At 45.3% G+C, this 15,877-nt stretch overlaps 1 protein-coding gene across 22 annotated transcripts in view; it reads right to left on the bottom strand.

The window, feature by feature from the left end:
- Nucleotides 1–15,877, bottom strand: part of celf2 (cugbp, Elav-like family member 2) — a 1,037,523-nt gene that overhangs the window by 152,146 nt on the left and 869,500 nt on the right. For all 22 annotated transcript variants that reach the window (XM_072471059.1, XM_072471057.1, XM_072471058.1 and 19 more), the window contains one exon: nt 3,491–3,573. In XM_072471059.1, the coding sequence (XP_072327160.1) occupies nt 3,491–3,573 (83 nt within the window). The remainder of the gene's footprint in view (nt 1–3,490; nt 3,574–15,877) is intronic.

Raw genomic sequence — 15,877 nt, 5'->3', positions numbered from 1 at the left:
TAATATTTCTGTGTTAGTTAGATTCATGCTAGACAAAGGTGTTTGTATCTGGGGATTTTGGATAAAACTGCTTTTATTGTGTTTAAGAGAGAATTACGGCATGAAAAGTAAACATCTTATAGAAGCATCAAGTCATTGCTTAACAACTGAAAAAGGCTCATCGGACACTTGCCTTTATCAATCGAGGCACAGATTACAAAAGCAGGAAGTTCGTGTTGAAATTTGGTGAGGCCACACTTGAAGTACTGTGGGGATTTCTGATTGTCGCATTATAGGAAGGATGTGATTGCACTGGAAGGGGTGCAGAGGCGATTCACCAAGATGTTGCCTGGGATGGGGGACACAAGTTCAAGGTGATGGGCAGGAGGTTTAAGGGGGATTTGAGGAAAAACATTTTTACCCAGAGGGTGGTGACGGTCTGGAACGCAATGCCTGGGAGGGTGGTAGAAGCGGGTTGCCTCACATCCTATAAAAAGTACTTGGATGAGTATCTGGCACGTCGTAACAGTCAAGGTTATGGGCCAAGTGCTGGCAAATGGGATTAGGTAGGCAGGTCAGGTGTTTTTCATGTGTCGGTGCAGACTCGATGGGCCCAAGGGTCTCTTCTGTGCTGTATTATTCTGTGATTCTGTGAACTGGCAGCACCTTTCAGGTGGGAAGATTTTTTGAGTTTAGTTACTAGCTGGATATATTGGAGTTAAACCTCCTTCCGCCCCAGTCATCTAATACTATCGGCATATCCTTCTATTCCTTTCTGCTCATCAGTCTAGCGTAGCATAAATGCAAGGTCTTCTTATAGTGATTGGTTAAGTTACGTTATAGTGATTAGTCAAGTTATAGTAATTAGTTAAGTTATAGTGATTAGTTAAATTAGCCATATTAGTTAGTTTCTACCTGGCTGACAAGGTCAAATACCATTAGCCAAAAGCGGAATCTCAAAATTTTAGCTATGACAAGAGAACGAGAGATGGAAGCAACAAAAATAAAGAACAACATAATAAATGAAAACAAAAGTGAAGTAAGGCCTGTATACGTCAGACCTTGATTTATGCCATTGCATTTTAGTGATACAAGGCGCAATGCTGTCTACAGCCCTGAAGTCAATCCCCTGGATTTGTCTGTTTATTGTAAAGAAAACCCTGTGGAGCTTGGTGTGGGTGGATTTATGCATTTTCATCTTCTTTTGAACCCACGATGTGAAAACAAGCAAGTGCACTTCCGCGTCGAGGTCCCCACCAGGTGTTAATTGAGGAGACTTTTAGCAGCAGAAGAAAAGTCACTGAATACACGAAGCCCTCACCATTACCCAGAGTGGTGGATGATATGACAATGACATCAGGCAGTATCATCACAGGAGCAAGTGTCATTTCTCCCTCTCTCCGTTTACACACAACATGCATGCATTTATATATTTATAAAATGAAAACAACATTTTATTCTGCAGTAAAAATCCATCACATTCCAGTCACTGAACCCTGCCACAAATGCAAACCAATTAAAAAAAAAACAAAAGGAAGTCATGGTTTTATCCAGGGTTTAAAAAAATAATAATTTAGAGTACCCAATTCATTTTTTCCAATGAAGGGCCAATCCACCTAACCTGCACATCTTTGGGTTGTGGGGGCGAAACCCACGCAAACACAGGGAGAATGTGCAAACTCCACACGGACAGTGACCCAGAGCCGGGATCAAACCTGGGACCTCGGCGCCGTGAGGCAGCAGGGCTAACCCACTGCGCCACCGTGCTGCCCTATCCAGGGTTTTTCTGACCTGCAGCCTGAAATTTACAAGCAATTTACTAAACTCCTATTTGAAAGCAGTTGCCCAGATACGTCGGAGTAATGCCACGGGAGATCACTAATCCGCGCTAAGCATAAAGTGCTATTCTTTACTGCCTTTCTTGAATACGTATGTTGTACGTATGTTGTAATGTATATCACGCAATGGTCCATTTAAACAGCAATCAAAGCAGAGATTCCAGCTTCAAAAGGTACTCTTAATAAAAATCTAATTCTACTAGGCCTGTTTGCATAGAATTGTAATCTACTCCTGTGTCAACTATCGTGGGTTCACTGATGCCCACTAAACAGATGCTCATTTCACTTGTTTCTAGTCAACATTTTCCCAATTTTGATGATATAATTAAATTAAAGCGTTTCAATTCGAGCTTTTAAATCAATGATGGAATGTGTGCAACGTAACCTTTTTGAAAAAGATTGAAATACTTTGGTTGGGATTCTCTGGTTGCCGCGCACCATATCGACAGCCTCAGGACACTGCCTGAGGCACCCCACCCCCAACCCTCCGCCCCCGACCGGCCGATTTCCCGACGCCGTTGGTTGCGTGTGGTCTCATCCATCGGGAACTCGGCGTGGCGGCTGTGGACTCAGTCCAGCGCTGCCACAGTCGGGGGAGGGCCGATCCGCGGGCAGGGGGGACTTTGGCAGGGACTGGGGGCACTGTTGAGGGGGGGGGGGTTTGCCCGGGATGCGTGAGACGGCAAAAGAGGGGGCGCTATTTCACAGGCCGGGTCCGCGAGCGGCTGGCACCGTGTTGCAAGGCACGGCCGCTGCAGGCCGCCACCGTGCGCATACGTGGCCGCGGACCCAGCAATTCTCCGGTCCGTATCGGCAGCTAGAGTCGGGGGCTCAACGCTGATGTTAGCCCCCAGCCAAACAGAGGAGCGATGACCGTTTTACGCCATTTTTTCTGTCGTAAAACACCACCGTTCCCACGCCGGTGTGGGAACATAGCCTCAGAATCGGAGAATCCAGCCCTTTATCTCGGGATAAAATTTGACTTTCTTTAAAAACGTCACTTTTCATTTGCACTCAGCTGTGGGAGGGGCAGAGTATCCGATCAGACCTCTTCTTGGCATTGGATTGCTTGATGACTCCACTTAAACAATTATGATTTGAAGGCTGGATTTGAGTGCTTATTGTCGCTCATTGAGAGAACGATCACAAGACTATCAGAGACAGGAAGAAGCCATTATGTCCCCACAAATCCACAATATGTTGATTGCCATTGAGAAAAATTACAAATGCTGATGGTCAAAATGAATTTCCTTCTTGCCGATAACCAGGGGTCCAGTTTTAAATAAAGACAGGATTTCCCGACATGCATGTAAAACAACTCTTCTGCATAGAATTACACAGAACATACAATGTGGGGTCAGGCCATTGGGTCCAGCAAGTCTCTGCTGTTTACGCTCCACACAAGTCTCCTTCCATTCCATCCTCACTACCTCAACTCAGCCTCCAGATGACCTTCCCTTTCCATTCCCCCTCTCCACCCCCCCCCCCCCCCCCCCCCGCCCCCCCACTGCAACCAACCACCCCCTGTTGCCTGCCCTCACCGAAATGATCTTGGAAAATTTTGATGAGGTCTCCTCAGAATCTCCTCAACCCTCCTCCAAGGATGACCAGCCCAAAATGGGAGGCATCCTCGGGTTTCTGTCACCATTTGAAATGAAATGAGTGGTACTCACCGCGGGTAAAGTTTTAATATTGTGTAGAGCATTCTGTGCCTCAAGTGCAGCTTTCCTTGTGTAAAATGTGACAAAACAACACCCTGTAAAAGACAAATGCAGGGATTAAAAAAGATAGGAAATGCAAATTATTTAAAAATAGACATTAATACACAAAAATTCATTAGCCTACCAGACATCAGTCTGCCATATTATTTCCCTACACCACCCCCACTACCGCCAACCTTTCAAAGCCCAGACCCCATTTAAAGTAATACCAGTGTATGCAGGAGCAATTAGGTTTAGATGATTCATCCATTATGTCTTATTTAAATGATTAAAGACTAAGTGTGATTAGGTGGATTTAATATCCGGCAGCCCTGAATATTCTAGGTGCTCACTACGACAAGCATACCCATGTTCCCAAGCAATAACCATTCTGCATTATTATATTCCCTGAAGCAGGGTTACAAATGGAAATATTACAAGCTTCAAAACAGACAATACAAGCAGCATAAAAAAATAATGTTCGAGCTGGAATGGCACAGCATGCCTCTCACATTCCTCATTGGCGCACTGCATGTCGCCCGCCTTCTCTGCAATTTCTTTTCAGATTTCTGACAATAAGTGGGTTTTCTTTTCATCCCCAGTTTCCGACTCCCCACGTGACCCAATGGCAGCAACTCCAAGACCACATGTTGCCCTGAGACACCTCAGCCCATACGGTGGCCCAGGTTGTGAGCGTGAGCAGGGCATGTGGCACAGGAGGCAAAGGGGGGGGGGGGGGGGGGTGGAATGATCATAGCTGAGCTCACTTCTGTCCTTGCAGCGCGCACAAGTGCGGATCCCCAAATAACTGTTGGACCTTAGTCCCTCTTGGCCAATATAAGGGTCCCTCTATATTCCCTATTCTTTTATTTTTGCCGATACATTGATCCATGGATGATGAATGGACATGTCACTTTAATGTGGAGACGCTGGCGTTGGACTGGGGTGGGCACAGTAAGAAGTCTCACAACACCAGGTTAAAGTCCAACAGATCTGTTTCGAATCAATAGCTTTCGGAGCCCAGCTCCTTCCTCAGGTGAAGGAGGGAGTTGCGCTCCGAAAGCTAGTGATTCGAAACAGACCTATTGGACTTTAACCTGGTGTTGTAAGACTTCTTACTATGTCACTTTAAGGCAAGAAACTTGTATTTTTAATTTCAGCAGGAAGATTCCAGAAGGCTGTGCTTATTTAAACTGGAGATTGCAAGGGCAGCACGGTGGTGCAGTGGGTAGCACTGCTGCCTCACGGCTCCGAGGTCCCAGGTTCGATCCCGGCTCTGGGTCACTGTCCGTGTGGAGTTTGCACATTCTCCCCGTGTTTTCTTGGGTTTCACCCCCACAACCCAAAGATGTGCAGGGTAGGTGGATTGGCCACGATAAATTGCCCCTTAATTGGAAAAAAATTAATTGGACACTCTAAATTTAAAAAAAAGAGATTGCAGACTGGCCAGCATCAGTGACAGAGCAATGGGTTGGGAATCAGTTTGATTAATTGGCTGGCGGCCAATGGATTGGCCCAAAAGGCTGTGTTCTGCCCGGTAACAGGTGGTGATTGGATATGATTCTACTGGAATGCTTTTCAGAGTCCTGAGATTCCAGTTTGGTTCCTGGCAACACGGCGAAGGATTCAAACTAACTCTCTCCAGAAAGATCCAGCTAACTCTCTCCAGAAAGCCACTGTGAGGGCTGACTCTCTCTCCATAAAACCTCTGGCTGCTATTCTCCTGAAACTACAGAAGTGTGATGATAAACCCATGAACCAAAAGCAAAGTTTGCAGCGAGTAATATAACTCTCTCCAGCTGCTAAAAGTTGTGAGTACAGCATTCTTGATACCACAGAAAACCTGACTGAATCAATCTACAGGAATATTATCATGGACTGTAGACATAGCCAAGGATTTACCTTTTCTACAGAGAGAGACTCTGAACGTTTATTTCTGAAACAACAGATACCTTTAAAAAAAATTAATTTCGAGTACCCAATTATTTTTTTCCAATTAAGGGGCAATTTAGCATGGCCAACCCACCTACACTGCACATCTTTTGGGTTGTGGGGGTGAGACCCACGCAGACACAGGGTGAATGTGCAAATTCCACACAGACAATGACCCAGGGCCGGCATCGATCCCGGGTCCTCAGCATGGTGAGAAACAACAGATACCTGAAAGTAAAAGCCTTGAACTGAAGGCCAGGTTGAAACAAAGCTGCTAAAAAACAAAACAACATCTGAAGCAAAGACTCTTTTGACTTTCGTCCTTATTATTTCCCCCTTTCCACCCTCTGTGTTTGTCTGTCTTGTGTGTGTTGGTAGAGGGTGAGACAGTTAAAGTGGGAGCCAGGAGTTAAATGATAGTTGACCAGTTGTATTTATCGCATATCTTACTATAGTCCTAGCGATAAATAAAAAAGTATGTGTGTTTAAACTTACAAACTTGGTGACTGTAATTATCGGGCAGCCAAGGGCCAAAGACTTCGGGTATTTTTATAAGAATTATTGGTTAATTGACTGGTGTTGCGACTCTGGGGCGAGTGGGGCTGGAATTGACCATGCACTTGACCAGTCTATCGTTAACACCGCAAACAGAGGCCAATTCCTACCATCATCCTGACAGAGCTCGGCACAATCTATGATAATATACTCACAATAAACAGGGAAATGTAAACACGTACAACAGGAACAGCAGCTCCCCTGAGCAGAATTGAGAATAGGCCACAGTAATTTGATAACAGATTTGTAATAATGTACAGGGCCACTGGAGAATTAGGACTTTTTGCAGAACAAATTAAAAAACAAAGAACAATAACAATAAGACCAGGCAAAATTACTGCTGTGTTTCTGGGCATTATACTCCCATTGATGTTGTGTTTTCTTTTCATAAAACACTTATCTCGCCTCTCTTGAGTGTAGCTCCACTGGTCATGTGAAACGCTGATAAATCAATAGGACCGGTGATTTAATAGAAAAACAAAAAAGACAGCCACTGAGCTGCTGGCACGTCATCCCTATAGTCCTGAAACTCAAATGTCCCTAATATCCTAGGAGTGATCAAAAAATTTCCGAATATATGAGACATCCGACCTCTGAGCTGGACCTGTCTGATTCCTGGATAAAAGAATATTGCCATTCCTTGCTGACGTGTCCTCTTTGGGTGTGGATGTGCAGGTTAGATGGATTGGCCATGATAAATCGCCCCATGGTGACCAAGGATGTGTAGGTTAGGTGGGGTTACAGGGATAGGTTGGGGGGAGTGGGCCTTGGTCGGGTGATGTTTCAGAGAGTCGATGTAGACGCGGGGTGAATGGCCTACTCCTTGCTGTAGGAATTCTATAGCGCTGCTTCACTGGAAGCAATGAAAAACTTCAGGTCGTTTTTACTGACTTAAGACAAATGAAGAGTATTTTGAGGTAATAGTGATTGTGCAGCAACGCATGGAAAGATGACCTTTTTGTTTGCATCTGCGAGCCAATTAAACCCTCGGGCATCCTTGCAGTAGCGTCAGAGTGGCTCAGGCAGACCACCCCAGAGCAGGTCAAACCACTTAGCCAAGAAGATTGAACCAGGGAGAAAATGGACTCTGCCAAGCAAAAATTATGGATTCAGATGAAAACACGCAACATGATTTTTATTACATTTTAAGTCTCTATCCAGTTTTATATTCAATATGATGCTATTTTAATCTATTTTAATTTGTTGTTCAGCAGCAATGCATACCATCTGGATACAGAGCAATCGCCACTAACCACAGCTGTTTAGAGTACTGACAAAATTTTTACCAATAAAAAGAAATCACAGCCGAATATTACATGATATTCCAATTAGTATGTTTTTTTTTGGAGAAGGCGCCTATTTACATCAGGGACTTTGCAGCTGTTAAGGAGGCAACATCTCAGGGAGGGAAGGTGGGGGAGGGGGGAGAATGTAGTCTCCTGTCAATTTTACTCTGCTAAAGCTTTGTTAATGATATTATTATTATATTAAATAGAACTCAGTGCCTCTGCCTTCTTGCACCAACACCACAGGTCTTCCAGCTCCTGCTAAACGATTATTGGATGTAATCGTCCAGTTGCACAAGTTGATGGTTGTGACGCTTGCGGAGTAGCTGTGTCAGAAAGGTCTTGGTATCGGTTCCTGGGTCACGGTTAATTGGCGGCTTTCAACTGATTGGCAGTGATAAGGGGCTCAGTATCTCTGATGAGCTGGGCAGATGTGGGGGTAGGGAGTGGGATGGGGCTAATGTTTCGAGACTGGATGTCTCTTTGACCAAACTTTGAGACTCAAAACGTTTGCTCCCTTGTCTCTCCACAGATACTGTCAGATCTGCTGACATTGTCCTGCATTTACTGTTTTTGTTTCAGATTCTAGCATCCTGTTGCAATATATTGTCTCGGCTCACGGTTGCGAGGGGATCATGGCTCAAGGTCTAACAAAAAATACATTCATCGAGATCCCAACTGGTCCACATAACAGGACACAGAAATCAAGAGGAAGGAAGAAGAAATCTATGTACCTTGCAGCATCTTTTATGTCCCAAGGGAGGTCCCAAATGCTTTCCAGCCACTGAAGCACGGCAGCCAATTAAAAAATTTACTTATTCATGAGATGTGGGCGTCGCTCATTTACATTTATTGCTCTTGAACTGAGCGGCCATTTCAGAGGGCATTTAAGAGTCGACTAGCTGTAGGTCTGGAGTCACATGTAGGCCAGGCCAGAAAAGGATGGCAGATTTCCTTCCCCAAAGGACATTAGTGAAGCAGGTGGGCTTTTATGACAATCGACAATGGTTCCATGGCCATCATTAGACTTTTAATTCCAGATTTTATTGGGTTCAAATTTCACTACCTGCCTTGGTGGGATTCGAACCTGCGCCCCCAGAGTATTGCCCTAGGTCTCTGGATTGGGTAGTTTGGGATTACTAATCCAGTGCCTCTCCCTTGCATACAGCAAGTGCATACAGCAAGTGGGGCAGCACGGTAGCATTGTGGATAGCACAATTGCTTCACAGCTCCAGGGTCCCAGGTTCGATTCCGGCTTGGGTCACTGTCTGTGCGGAGTCTGCACATCATCACCGTGTGTGCGTGGGTTTCCTCCGGGTGCTCCGGTTTCCTCCCACAACCCAAAGATGTGCAGGTTAGGTGGATTGGCCATGATAAATTGCCCTTAGTGTTGGGTGGGGTTACTGGGTTATGGGGATAGGGTGGAGGTGTTGACCTTAGGTAGGGTGCTCTTTCCAAGAGCCGGTGCAGACTCGATGGGCCAAATGGCCTCCTTCTCCCACAAACAACAATGTGATAATGACCAGGTAATCAGTTTTAGCAATTCCAATTAAGGGATACATTTTGGGATACGCTTACATCCAGCTGAGGAAGCGGACATGCTATCTGAAGGGCAGCCCCACCTCAGTACCACTCCCTCACTCCCTGGTGTGTCAGCCTAGATTTAGTGCTCAATTTTCTGGAGAAGGATTTGAACGCATAACCAAGACTCATTTTTTAAAAGTACATCTTGAATTGTTTTACTACCATCAGGATTGCAGAGTCTAGTTCAAAATCAGACAGGTTCCAACTCTCTGATCACTTTGCAACCAACAAGTTCCACACAGCTGCCATTGTAGTTACTTCCAAATAGAATTTTTTTTTTTAAAAAGGGCTTGTGTACATCTTCCTTAATCTGTAGCCCAGATCAAATCAATGGAGGCTGAATTTGTCACCCTTTCTATACTGTTATTTGTTTTTCAGTAGCGAGTCCCCACTGAGCCTTATAAATTACAGCAAAAGATCACAGTTTTCAGATAGAATGTTGGCAATACCAGAATTACTTTTCACTAAAAAAGCGCTAAGTCAACAATGGCAAATGGAAACTGAAATGATATAAGTGAGTTCATGGCTGCTTCCTCTGTATCCTGATCTGGCCTGGGTGCTTCTATGAGGTGCCCTGGGATTTCTACGCGGATTTCTGCCACAATTGTGTTTAGTTTCCATTTCTCCTTCTTTCTCTCTCTCTCTCCCTATATCTCTCTCTCTCTCCCTATATCTCTCTCTCTCTCTCCCCCCCCCCCCCCCCCCCCCCCCCGCCCCCCCGCCCCAAGGTGCTAAACTCATCCTATGTTTTCGGTTCATGAGTGTTGGCTTCTCTCTTCGGGCCTTTGCCACAAACTGGTATGTCAATGGGCGGACGTACACAGCAACAGAGCCCTTCCGAGTTTCACTAAAAGGAAGTCCTGATGGCAAGAAAAACTAAAAGCTGCTCTTACACTCTCAGCTCTGCTTGTTACACCCTCTGGGTTCAATCAGTCGAGTCCCATTTACACTAGCAATCAGAACTGTGCTATTTCAGGTCTCTCCGAGCACTGATTACAATTGGGGCTACTCTCTACACCCTTCACAGTGTGAGGCACTTTCCAATGATAGAAATTTAATTGATTTCACCTCACCAAAGTAAACCAGGCCAGGATTCATTCAGTACAGGAGATTACTAACACATGCATTCATTTAGTGGCTTATTATGTTGATTTGTCTCAAAGCACTTCACACAATGAATTACTTTCTGAAGTGTACTGATTGTTATAATGTTGGCAAAGGCAGCAGCTGCTCAGTGCAAGCAATGCCCCATAAATAGCAACAAGACATATGGCTATTTGTGGAGGGAGGGTTGTTGGTGAGGGCACCAGTAGAGCTGCCTGCTCTTTGAGACAGGCCGTTGGATTTTTAATGTCCACCTGAACCAACAAGAACAGTCGGGTGGGGACCTTGTGTTTAACAACTGATGTCAAGATTGGCACCTCTGGGGCAGCACTGTGGCACAGTGGGTTAGCACTACGGCCTCACGGCGCCGAGGTCCCATGTTCGATCCCGGCTCTGAGTCACTGTCCGTGTGGAGTTTGCACATTCTCCCCGTGTTTGCGTGGGTTTCGCCCCCACCCACAACCCAAAAGATGTGCAGGGTAGGTGGATTGGCCACGCTAAATTGCCCCTTAATCGGAAAAAAATGAATTGGGTACTCTAAATTTATGGAAAAAAAGATTGGCACCTCTGGCAATGTGGTACTCCCTCAGTAATTCACTGGGGCCGCAGTGAGATCTAAGCAACATGGTGCCCTGATTTTTAAAAAATTGACTTTTATTTGTTGTTCGTTTCATCCTGCCATTTTATTGGCTCACAGATTCACAGCAACTCACACACACACACACACACACACAGAACACTGGGAAAAATTTCTGTTGCGCAGTTTGGTGCTGCCATGTCCCTCTTGTGAGGCGACCCCTCTGCAGGGGGGTAGCACAGTCTTGTCAATGAAGGGGAAGCTATGGGAAATATTAACAGCAGAGCATTACATTTTGTACACGGGTTTCTGCACGCAGGATATGCTGATTTATGAACTGGATGTGGACCTGTGGTGATTGATGTGGTACAAGTTGGACAAAAGGAGAATTTTCTCCCTCATTGTCTGGATTGTTTGAAAGGGGAATGCTTCTATCTACAATAACATGCACCTTGTTAATTTTAATTAACTGTAGATGTGAAAAACCCACAGAGACTAGTTGGACAACCACTTTAATTGGAAACTTACCAATGACCTGCTGATACAGCAAGAGACTGAAATACAGAATCAGGCAGCACAGAAGGAGGCCAATCAGCCCATTGCACCTATGCAGGCTCCTTGCAAAAACCGCCCAATTAGTCCCACACCTGGCTCTTTCCCCACAGTCCAGCAAATGTTTCTATTTTAAGTACGATAGTGACATTTAAGGGGCATCTTGACAAATGCATGAATAGGATGGAATAGAGGGATACGGACCCAGGAAGTGTAGAAGATTTTAGTTTAGACGGGCAGCATGGTCGGCACATGGGCCGAAGGGCCTGTTCCTGTGCTGTACTTTTCTTTGTTCTTTGTATATACAAATCCCTATTCGTACTCCTAGATAATGAATCTTCCATTGGTGCCCTCATTAATGAAGAGTAAGTACGTAAGTACACCAGCCAACACGAAGAATCATGTGTGTCTTTTGATTAAGCACAGTAAGTGTTTGTACAGCTATAATTAGAATCCTAAACTTTTGTGGAGATTGGTTGTTTTATCGGATTGCACGATGCGCTGGCCCAGATTTTTCTGCAGCGGTGAAACCTGTGACTTGATCGCAAATTTTGTCAGCAAGCATGCTGATCTCCCAGGTTTTTGCTGGTTTTCTAAATAGGATCTTCGGCAGCGAGTGTAGCAGTGAAATCAGCCACTCTGTCAATCCATGACCTGAAGAAACTGCACATTTGCCATGCAAAACCACAGAAAGGATCAGGTGAATCAAGTGTAACTTCTTAAAATAGACGTTAACCTACAATTAAAGCCTGGCCAACCACACCCACATGTCTGGGCTTGTCCCCAATTTGCTGGGTTCTGGACAGCCTTCTCCGAAGCAATGTCCAAGCTTGTGGGGGTGAGGGTGAAGTCATGCCCAAATGTGGCAATCTTCAGGGTATCGGAGCAGCCAGAGCTACACATGGGGAAGAGGACCGACGCCCTAGTTTTCGCTTTCATAGTCGCACGCCGGAGAATCCTGCTCGGCTGGCGATCGGCAGCACCACCCACGGCTGCAGACTGGCTCGCTGACCTCTCGGAATTTCTCCACCTGGAGAAGATTAAGTATGCCATTCGAGGGTTGGAAGAAGGCTTCCTAAACGCATGAGGGCAGTTCGTCGGCCTGTTTCAGAACCTGTTCGAGGCCAGCAGCAACGAATAAATAGGGAAACAGGAAAGTTAGAAAGAAGAAAGAGAGGGAAAAGAAAAAGAAAGACAGGGGGGAACCATAGGATTGTGCAATCCGAGGGGGGGTGGGGGGGGGGGGGATAGATGAGAAAGGGCTGGAGAGACATAAAAAGGACAACGCAGGAGGGAGGGGGCGAACCACCACCCCCCAACAGCCACAGGGGAAACTCGGGCAAAGCTGACAGGCGGAAGAGAAGAAGGGGTATGGGTGAAGGGGAGAGGAAGGAGGGGGGAAAACACCTCCCGAAAACCGACCAGGTGGTCACAAGGGGGAGGGGGTAGGAGGGGGACAGGGAGGGGCAGGTTAAGGGGGGGGGGGCAGGAGGGACCACATGTCGAGCAGGAGGGCGAGGAATGTATATAGGAGAATCTAAGGGAGGGAAAAGACAAACCTTTCTGTACGGTACAGTGAATGAACGCGGCCAACAATGTACATAATTGTTTATAATTTTTGAAAATGCCAATAAAAAGATTTAAAAAAAAAAATCTACAATTAAACACGCACATCCTACTAAAGTGCCCAAATTCGAAAGATAGTGACTTGGCTGAGTAAAAACTATCTTGGTCCCTTTTGGATTTGAGGCAGGTGTAATGTACCCAGGGCAGTCACAACCACAGAATTATAATAACAGACCTCCATGTCTAAATGTTACAATAGAATACAATTGATTTGGGCTCTCAATTTTCCATTCTGATCCTGTAGCAATAAATCACGCTGCTTCCAGGTCTCCAACACAATTAGTTTTAAGTCTAAGTGGCAGCGACGTGAAAATTGGCTTGTGCAGGAAAATAGGGATCACCATCGATTTTAAGGGCGGGAGGGGGCGGGGGGGGGGGGGCTTTAATTAACTCCTCACTGTTGCAGATTGGTTGAATCTCTGTGTGCAGCAATGTCTCAAAAGAAAAAAAATCCTCTATCCCCAAATCCCTATGCCAATGTTTTTGGCCTCCAGGTGTCATTTCTCACTGCTTCACCGCTGAAATCAGGAACTCAGTGGAGCAAGGCATCAAACTCACCTTCCATCACTTCATGGCATGCACATTGGCGCTTCAATGCACCATATCAATGCTGGCAGTTTTAATCAATGCTACAGGCCCCTGCTCCCCTGAAGATTCATGTAAGCGATGGTTAATGTAGTGAGTACATGGGCAATACAGATCAGGTCTGCTCCCTGCTTTATGCTACTGAGTTATCTGACTGCGTCTATGGCAGTGGTTATGTTTTTTCCCCCTAAGTTAATACAGGTAAATGGAAGCTGTTGATGTTGATGCAACTGCCTTTAGTGATACGGGGCTGAGAAGACAGGTTTCCAATATCCAATTGATATAGTGTGTGTGTGTTCCTCTGGACATTTAAGTAAGCATAAGAATGTGAGCTTGCGGTCAAGTGGTTGAATAGTCTGGTTTAGGTTTGAACATGAAAAGTGGCCATTTGGATGAGGTAATGATGTGATTTAACATAAAACCAGAAGAGAAAGAATAGGTCTACGTGCCCACACGATGTAGGGCATCCTCCACAATAATACTGGTGCCATCCATTCAGGACAGTAAAACTAAAATTGTCATCATTTATAATGGAAATGTCTAACGATGCTTTGGCATCTGCAGTATCACAGACCTCTACTTAACACTGAAGTTAATATAACTGAGTCTTTATGTGTCCCGCTGTACATTAAGTGTAGGCATTCTGCATGCCTGTTGAAATAAATGATGTTTCCCATGAAGTGACAGTTCACGAGGTACTATTCAGTCAAAGGCAACTTTCAAATGCACATTTCATCTGAGCAATAGCATTTAGTGTTAGCAGTAAAACACATGCTTCATTTAGCTCCACGGAGGCTGTCAGTTCATAGTTAACATTTTACAGTGGAGCAGGTTGTTGATTCCCAAGTGATGGAACATTCACAACCCTATATTATGGTCATGGGTTGTCTGGTTAACTGACTCAACTGACTCTTTTGAGAATGGATTTCGCCAATTCCAGGTGGGGACTAGGGTATTGTACATCATTGGAAGCTAATGTTTATGCGGGGTAGTGGGAATGGGGGTGGGGGGTGGGGGGAGAAGAGACTATTGGTATTGCCCACGTTTTGGTTGATCATGAAGATGTCTATGACGTGGACTGGTTCATGCTCCAGGCTGGATCTTGACAGCCGATTAGGAACTGCTGATGGGCTGCAATGGTCTTCGGATCCGAATACTGGGTTCCCTTGATGCCTCCCTGTGGCTTATCTAACGCTGATCAACGACAGGAAGATTCTGCACTTGATCCCTTGACCATTGCTGCGCAAGCCAGTTTGATTTGGGATGGCCGTAAAGGTACTACAATTGGCTGAGCAATGCAGGAAAAAATCGTCTTCAGGTCTTTGCTTCTGATTAACAATCCATTACCTAATTGGGTGACGAAGATAGATTGTTTTTCCTCATGTTAGAAATCAAGATAATCTCCCTTTGTATAATGTCAACCAACGTTGAGTAAGACAAATGGCTAGTTAATCTGCTATACTCATCAAAGAATGTCATAAATTTCTAGATTACAACCCCGACTACACACATTGGCTAAAACGCCCTTGGGAATACTTTGGGTAGTGACAGTAGTATCGCTCAGTAAATGCAGATTCTTTGTTTCTCTATGGGTTCCACAATGTCCAACTGCAAGATCAGAACAGGCAGACAGGAGGTGGGTTCAATATCCCAACTGAAAGATGACAGTGATATACTTGGGAGCACTTATTAAGAACTGGAAGATTAGGTAGTCACATTCCGGACTGGAACTTGAACACACAAGCTCCCAAACCTGAGCACATGCCAGAGAAGGGCATAGAATTATAGTGAGGGCAGGGCGGTGATATGTTTTGGAGCAAATCTGCCCGCCCAATGTTCTGGCAGGTACAGAAGATTAGTGATAATCATGGGCTCATTGCTGGACTGCTTTTGGAAGGGAAACTGAGAAGCTTTTGAAAGTATTAGATATTATGGAAGTCTGATTTCTGCAGGAATCCATACACCAGTGGGAAAATAGTGTTGCTCTAGAATATTTAGAGAGAGGAAAAGTGTCAATCCTGTTGAACACATTGATGTTTCCCACTCGCTTTCAGTCATCATTCACACACACGCACCGGTTCCTGTTAGGGGCAGTTTGTTCGGCCCTACTGACTGCCTGATGCCTTACCCAAGTGATCATTCTTGATGTGAGAGGCAGAACAGTAATTGTCAGCTGTCTATTACTCACGAGGTAACATTGCTCCATTTAAATCTAATATATAGTCTTGTGCCAATTATAATTCTGGTCGCGATTCTCCCCCCTCCTTATACTCTTGCTCAAACGTAACGAGGCTGGTGAATAGCCGAGGCTGGTGAATAGCGGGAGAGGCCAAAAATGAGACCCGCACCAGGCACCAAACAGTTTGCGATGCAACCGTCCCGCTCCCGTAGGCGAAATCGGGATCGCGCCGTAGCGTGGCGAGAAACCAATTATCACCCTTGAACCCCATTTCCATACAATTAACGAGAGTCACCCCATATCCAGCGGCCTCCCATCATTCAGCAGCCTCCCCAGCGAGTGCTCACGCTGGCGCTGATTAGTACTCCTTTTAGAAAAAC

This window comes from Scyliorhinus torazame, chromosome 13 (genome assembly GCF_047496885.1).
Source record: "Scyliorhinus torazame isolate Kashiwa2021f chromosome 13, sScyTor2.1, whole genome shotgun sequence".
Taxonomy (NCBI): domain Eukaryota; kingdom Metazoa; phylum Chordata; class Chondrichthyes; order Carcharhiniformes; family Scyliorhinidae; genus Scyliorhinus; species Scyliorhinus torazame.
The sequence above is the reverse complement of the archived record's forward strand: the minus strand, read 5'-3'. Positions and strand labels throughout refer to the sequence as shown.